This window comes from Phoenix dactylifera, chromosome 1 (genome assembly GCF_009389715.1).
Source record: "Phoenix dactylifera cultivar Barhee BC4 chromosome 1, palm_55x_up_171113_PBpolish2nd_filt_p, whole genome shotgun sequence".
NCBI lineage: Eukaryota > Viridiplantae > Streptophyta > Magnoliopsida > Arecales > Arecaceae > Phoenix > Phoenix dactylifera.
The window spans coordinates 2,800,335-2,808,230 of record NC_052392.1 but is presented as its reverse complement, the minus strand read 5'-3'; the positions used below and the strand labels follow the sequence as shown (position 1 = coordinate 2,808,230).

The 7,896-nt window shown below is 39.3% G+C and overlaps 1 protein-coding gene across 1 annotated transcript; it reads left to right on the top strand.

The window, feature by feature from the left end:
- The first annotated feature begins 1,803 nt into the window (after positions 1-1,803).
- Positions 1,804-5,592, top strand: LOC103721774 (uncharacterized threonine-rich GPI-anchored glycoprotein PJ4664.02-like). Its single transcript, XM_039123943.1, has 4 exons — positions 1,804-2,561; positions 3,299-4,786; positions 4,958-4,988; positions 5,086-5,592. Exons 1-4 carry the CDS (start codon positions 2,159-2,161, stop codon positions 5,294-5,296), a joined length of 2,133 nt encoding a protein of 710 aa, XP_038979871.1. The 5' UTR covers positions 1,804-2,158; the 3' UTR covers positions 5,297-5,592.
- The last annotated feature ends 2,304 nt before the right edge of the window (positions 5,593-7,896 follow it).

Genomic DNA, 7,896 nt, shown 5'->3' with positions numbered 1-7,896 from the left:
GAGTGGAAAACTACCGATTTTGGTGTGTGAAAAGAACGATTATTAAAGCAGTAATGTGTCAGATGGAGGAGTTGTGGTCTGCACAGGAATGCAATTTGGTTCATGTTAATCTGAATCCAACACTTTAACTTGGGCTAGGCTTAGATCAGACTCTGTCGATCTGATTTCAAGCAGGTTTAGGTTCCAATTTAAGGTTCGAGTAAAATATATATATTTTTCTCAGAAAAATAAGGGAGCTTAGCTTAGCTTGTGGGGTGCAAAATATTGATTCCAAGACCAACCCAACTTAAATTCTGCTCGAACCAAAGGGACCTAAACTGATATAACTCTGGCCTAACTTAACCTGTGCCTCAGAATGAAACTTTAGACTCTGGTTGCATTTAGATTTAGGTGGTTAGTTTGATTGTTGAGTTGGGTTTGGATTGGGGTGGTTAGGTTGAGAGAGCTAGGGTTAGGTTCTTTATCGATAGCTCGGGGAGTCTCTAATTATGAGACTCAACTAAATTGTCTCATGTATATAATTTTTGAGCCAATGAATAAGTGGTCCAAAACTGACCATATGAAATGATCTAGTCATTATGCAACTTTTCACGTTGCAGCTTGTTTCCAAGTTCAACAGAGGAAGTAATGTGCTACATGGGAAAAAGAAAGTGTATTTATTTTTCTCTTTTTATCCCAACTTTATCTCTTTTCTTTCTCTTTCTTTTATAAAGAGGTCATCCACCCTCATGTTTAGCGGAAAGGGGCCAACAAGGCTCCACTTTAGCTCCCTCCTTCTTATCACCAACGCAGCCTACCTTTTTGCCTTGATTTCCTATCTCCAATCTCCATTATAATGCGATATAAATGTATGTATCTCAAACTTGTCCTCCATATTCTCGGTCTCTATCTATTTGATTGGCTTCTGGAGTGATCTTAGAATTAAAATTTTCCTATCTCTGACACGGATTTTAGCTATCAATTTATCAAGATCTCTTCTAATTTTTGGTGCACATGCTTGCGCATCAATGCACTCAGCCTTTTGGTTATATTATATCACACTTTCCATCAACATTCTCCCATACGTCATACTCATCTTGCATGCATGAATCCTTACTATATTTTTTGAGGCCCAGCATCCTCCTTTTTCTTATCATGTCACCAATTGTAGTGTTATTTGACAAGCCCAGGAGACAAGACTACATCCCCAACATACCTTGCCACTTCATTTTTCAGATGCCTTCTCTCTTCTATTTCTATCTCATGCTGAGTGCATAAAATTTTTACAGATCTTTCTTTCTTTCTTTTTTTCCCTCCCCAAGACATGAGGACACAGGTCCATATAGACCTCATCTCAAAGTTTTCTACAGGAACAAAATAAAACTATCTTGCTCCTTATCTAGTGTTCCCACCCCAAATATTACGATTAATGAAACTGGTGCCATTTTTTGAGAAAAAACTCAATTTAGTCCCATCAAAATATATCAATGATTCAGAAATTAGTTAGTTACATGTATATGATGCCATTGCTACTGAATTTAAGTCAAGCATCTATGTCAACGTAATATTAATTATCATCGAATCATGATAACTAAATTCCATGGAATATGCCTAATATAAGCATCAAAGCACTAGACTTTAATGACATTAAGAATGACATAGAAGAGCAAGCCTCCATGTCAACATACCTAATACCATCCTTAGACTTTGAATTATATTAGAAATGATCTTGTAGCACCAGTGCAGCATATATACTTTACATCGCATTCTAGGGTTGTCGCAGCACTGAAAACAATTTCAGAAACAAAATTCTAGTATTTTAGTTTATCGCCAAGCAACCTAAAGTTAAAGATACTATGGACCCAAGAAAGAATGGTCGGTTCATTTCTATAGAAATTATGTAGTAGCTTCTGTTCTAAGTAACTAATAAGACCAAAATCTCCTAATGGTCATTATTGTACAAGAGTATACAGTTTTATAAAGAAGATTCTCCAACTTGCTGGGCATTACCTGATCAAGGACTAGGTGTTAAGCAGGCCACTGGCCAATGGAGATCAAGATACAAGTTACATTACATGTTCCTGGGGAGCAAGATAAGGGATTCTTCAGTCAAATACTGCAGGAATAAAAAGGAGAGTGGATCACAAGGAGTGAAAAAATTAAGAGGATATAAAAAGACATGGCATCTGAAGGTGGATACAGTGTGCCTAGTCTCATCCTGCCCCTCTTTTGTCTCTATTCTTTAGTTTCCTACATGCAATCGTTTCCCACCGGGTTCACCTTTACTTTTAATTTGGCTGCCACCTTTCACTCCTGCTTTCGGCTTTATCTCACCTTTTTTTCCAGCTCCAGCTTTTTCCCTCTCCTACAATACTCTCTCTTCCCACCCCTCTTTGGCTCCCCTCTCCTCTCCTTCCATAATGCCCTCTCCAACCATAGTCTTTCCAGAGATCACTTAGAGAAGAAAACACCCATTCGGGCCTTTTCCAAGTCCCACCATCTCGCTTCAATGGCTAAAGAGGTTGTGGCTAAGAGCCTTCTCTTCTTCTTCCTCCTCTCTCTTCACACTGTTTGCTCTTCAGGTTAGTGTCTCACTCGATCTCTCCTTTCTTTAACTATTTTTGAGTTTGATAAGTTTGATTGAAGAAGTAAGAACAAGCAAAGGTATTTCTTTTGTCATTTCTATAGTTACTAAGATGTCCTGGTGTCAATTAGAAAACATTCACTTCTACGACAGATACTATACCTTTTGGGGCCAGGAATATCTATGGTCTAATTTTAAGGGAACATAAAGGTATTATTGCTGGATGATCTACGTATGTTTGCCCTAGTAATGTTTAAGACTGTTCCTTATATTGTGAAATTGGATTCTGTAGGTTATAATGTGCTAGTTCTTAGTAAGCCCTTTCCTTATGGGAAAAAGATGGTGGACATCAGTTACATTCAGAACTTAATCCTCTCTCTCTCTCTCTCTCTCTCTCTCTCCAGTTTTGATGCTTTAATAGAAGAAATAAGAGGAAAAATAGGCTGTCCCTTTGCCATCCTAATTAGCTACTAGGATATCTTATTGCAAATAAAAAGAGATTCTCTCTTTTGGGCACAAAAACGTAGATGGTCTAATTAGAAGGAGCATAAAGGTAATAATTTCAAGATGATGTATATATCTATGTCAGTGATGTTTAAGACTGTGCTTTATCTTTATGAAATTGGATTCTTTCAGCTTTTGCTTTCTCAATAGTTTCTCTCAGTTCTTTGATCCAATTCCATTGTGGAGAATTATTGTGATTTACGTAGCTATATTGTTCCTGTTTTCCTTCAGCAACCGATGTGGGTTTCTCATATGATGCAAGAGAAGAGAATCCTGCTGCAAGGTCACTCGTAAAGACATTGTCTTTCCTTCAGAAGAATAATGTATCTCCCTCCCAGTTTAAGGTCTTTTTCACATACCCAGGAGCTTTCGCAGATTTACCGCGCAACACCAGCATCTCTGTTTACCTCTGTTTGGACCATCTCGAAGTGATTAAACAACTGAAATCTAAGGTTTCCACCACCTCATGGCTGAAAACCCATCTTGTAGACACTCTCCCCTATTTGAACATCAGTAATATTATAGTTGGTGGTACCCCAAAAAGCCTGTCTTTACTTCCTTCGACCATAAACACGATACAAACTTCTCTCAAGAGCTTTGATCTCGATAAAAGCGTAAGGGTCTCAGTCATGTTTCCCCTCTCCACTCTCAACACCTTGGACAAATCTAGCAACAAAAATCTTCTGAAGATAATGAACTTTATAAAGAATTCCAAATCTTTTATGGTTCTAGAGACACTTGTAGATGGAGAGCTGAGCTTAGGAGATGGTTTTGTTCGGTCCACTATCCAAAAGGCTATCGCTGCTTGCACTACACTACCTTATCCTGACATCCCCATAGTTTTAAATGTGAAGAGTTCTGTTGCCCCAAGTGGTGTAGAAATAGCTGAATTCACTGAAAGAATGACAAAATCTGTCGATAACCATGCTCTGATAAGAGAAAGGATTTTGGGGCTGTTTGCCGAGATTTCCCATGTTAGGGAATTCGAGCAGAAGAAGCTTAGTTGGGAGGAGGAATTAATTTTCCCTTCTTCTCATAGAGAACTCCTTGACCATGATAACAGGTCCATATCTGCAAACAAAACAACAGTTCATGATACCGTCACCCCAATAACGAACCCTGCAACAACACCCATAACAGTTCCCTCCACGAACCCAGCACCAACAATTGTTACTGTACCCTCTACCAATCCTGTCACAGTTTTTCCCACAAATCCCACCACTGCACCAATTACTGTCCCCCCCTTGAATCCTGTACCTACACCGATTACAGTCCCTGCAACGAATCCTGTGCCAACACCTGTGACAACCCCGGCAGTGCCTGTGACAAATCCTGCTACGACACCGACAACACTTCCTGTCAGCCCGCCGGTAACCAACCCTGTGACAACCTATCCATATCCACCATCTGGGAGCACGCCATCTACAACGCCGCCAGTAACGGTGCCAAGCACTGTCCCAGTTTCGCCAACAGGTTCCGGGCAGACTTGGTGTGTGGCCAAGAATGGGGCTTTGGATGCGGCGCTCCAGATGGCACTGGATTATGCTTGCGGGATTGGAGGAGCAGACTGCTCGGCAATTCAATCAACAGGGAGTTGCTATAATCCAAACACCCTCCAAGCCCATGCCTCATATGCCTTCAACAACTACTACCAGAAGAATCCAGCGCCAACAAGCTGTGATTTTGGAGGAACTGCCATGATTGTTGATGTTAATCCAAGTAAGATACGACTTACATATCTATAAAGATCACCGAAACTTTTCATCTTTATTTTGGAAGTACATTTTAGCTAGTTCTTCCTATATCCATTGAACCTGCAATAAATTAGAGCTTGAACAATAAACTGCTTTACTTTATATCTCTGATGCATCTCTGAAATAATTTTGGCAGGTTCAGGAACGTGCATGTACCCATCTTCAAGGTAGGCACACTCCATAATGAGAAATATAATTCTTGCAATTAATTACAGATATATTTTGTGAATCATACATAACCTTCAAATCCTTTTGAATGTGCAGTTCTGTTTCTGGTTTCAGTCCTGCTTCTACCAGTACTGGTTCCAGTTCTGGTTCGTCGGTTTTGAACACAAATAATTCAGGTGGCTCTAGTACAGTTTTTGGCTCAGGCAACCCTACAGGCGCTACAAGCAATTCATTCTCTCTCTCTGCTGGCTCGACCCTCTTATTGTTTGTGCTCACCATAGCCTATATCACTGGTAACATCTTGTAGCTTTTTAGTTTCAGTTATTGAGGAGGCAGTAGCTACAGCTGTATACATCTGGTTGATGTGTAGAGAGGATTCAGAAGTCTGATGTGTATATGGATTGAGTAGATTCTGATCGTTGTTAAGAAGTGACTAGATGAGAAGTTTTATTGGTTTGTATACACTCAGAGAACGCAATTTCACTTTCAGAAACTCTAAAGGATATTTCTGAATGTACAAATGGATTACAGAGAAACAAAATGTTAACACGTAGGCCTCTCGATCAGAAAAAAAGATCTGATTTAGATCCAAAGAATTAGCAACAATGCCGAGACTTCTTTTTCTTTGATTAAGTACTGCTGCTCGACAGATAACTGTATCTCAACATCTCTTCAAGCATAAAACGATGCAGAGAATGAAGTAATCTTTCTGTAAATAAAGGGCTTCGGAAAGAAGCTCAGCTCTTCAACAAGTTCTGCTTGTTTGATAAAACCAGGAGTACTGTTGCTTCGTAGTCACTGATAATTCAGTTCTTTCATAGCCTTGTGCATTCTCTTTCCGAACTGTTTCACGTCAAGTATTTCGTTGCCATATAATAATTGTGGAAAAGGAAAAAATCAACTTTATATTTGAGAAATATCAAGGCAAATAATGTATGCATCAAGGTTTCACTCAAACCTTCTATCACAACTTAAACCCTGAAAATCTGACAGGTTTCGTTCAAAAAATAGTAACGTTCTCCAAATAACAATATTGCCTTGTAAGACATATTTAACCGATTCCAATCTCTCCAGTACTTGAGTACAAGAAGAGGAAGTACAAATTTGGAGTAATCTAATGAAGTGTAATTTTGGGTCTGGTTCAACTTTCTACTCGAGTAGTCCTCAGCTCTTTCAGCTCTGGATTTTCTGGTCAAAACATATCTTGTGTTTATCTTATCATGAGTTACTTTTCTGCTTAACAATATTTGTTGTTATGCCAATATTCGCAGGTTCCTCAAGTTTCTTTCTGTAAAGCCCTTAATGAGAAAGGTTTGAAAATCTCTATACGTAGCAGTTTCTAATAGATCAGAAAAAATTTTTATAGAAGCTTTTATTTCTACATAGAATCAAATATTAAAATAATTAATCGAATACAAATCAAGTTATTTAGTCAACTGAACTTTGTCACTTATCTTGGTGGTAAGAGTTTCCCGCAACCAGTATTGTACAAATTTGCACTCAGAACCTTGGTACATGTACCTCAATTGGTTTCGATTCTGAGTAGATTTCTTGTTGAAATAATTAATAATCATTCAAGAGAAACAAGAAATCAGCAAGCAGGTCAAGTGATAGTTTTCTCAACTTGCACATATGATACTACAAAAACAATATGATAATCTTTCATCAGATGGGAAAAAATATCGATGTGATTCCGATTGTTGGCAAGGGTGGACTTGGAAAAACCACCCTTGCTCAACTGGTTTACAATGATTTTAAGGTACAAAAATATTTCAATCTGAAGGGATGGATTTGTGTCTCGGTGGATTTCGATGTTGCAAGGCTAACAAAGGCAATCATTGACTCTGTGACAGGGGAACCATGCAGTCTTATGGAACTAAGCACGCTTCAAGAGCATCTTAAGATGAAAGTGGAGCGAAAGCGAGTTTTGCTTGTGCTCGATGATGTGTGGAACGAGCAACAGAGTCGCTGGGATTCCTTGAAACTCCCTTTTGTTGGTGCTAAGATCATGCAGAGTTGCAGACGCAGCCTTCTTTTCATCTTGGCTACTTGCCTGATGATCATTGTTGGCTGCTGTTCCAGCATGTGGTATTTGGTGGTCCAGTTACTAATGAGAAATCAAATTTGGTGGGCATTGGCAGGCAGATTGTCAAGAAGTGTCATGGCTTGCCATTGGCCGTGAAGGTAATCGGAGGCCTTCTACAGTATGAGAACGAAGAACATAGCTGGCTGAATGTCCTGCAAAGTGATCTTTGGGAATTAGATGAGAACAATGAAATTTTGGGAGCTCTGAAATTAAGCTACAGCCGCATGCCTACATATCTCAAACCTTGTTTCATTTACTGTTCTATGCTTCCCAAGGACCATGTTTACACTGAAGATAAATTAGTCAAATTGTGGATGGCACAATGTTACATACAACCTAGAGATGGAAGAAGTGTGGAAGACATCGGTAAAAGATATTTCGATGAGTTGCATGGAAGATCGTTCTTTGATTTCTTCAAAGGCAGATTGTTCAAGATGCATGATATGATACATGATCTAGCAGAATTTAGTTCAGAGAAAGAGTGCCATGCAGTAGTTGATGAGAAGCCATCTAGTATCCCATTTGAAGTTCGCCATTTCAACATGCAGGGCAACAAGATATTCTTGAAGCCCCAGCCCTCTAACAAAACCAAGGCCCAAGCTCCTCCTCCTCAAAACCCGTCTATTTCACAAATCCGCTTCCTAATCACAAAGCAAAGGGCTCAGAAGGAGGTAGTAATCAGGTAAACACAATCTTGGGACTTGAGAAAACCCCGGTTAACCCAGCTAAGACGATTAGGCACGGCCCTGCAGACATTATTATTATCAAGCCGATATCAAATTGTTCACAAAACCAAATGTCTGCATGGAGCTTTGGAATTG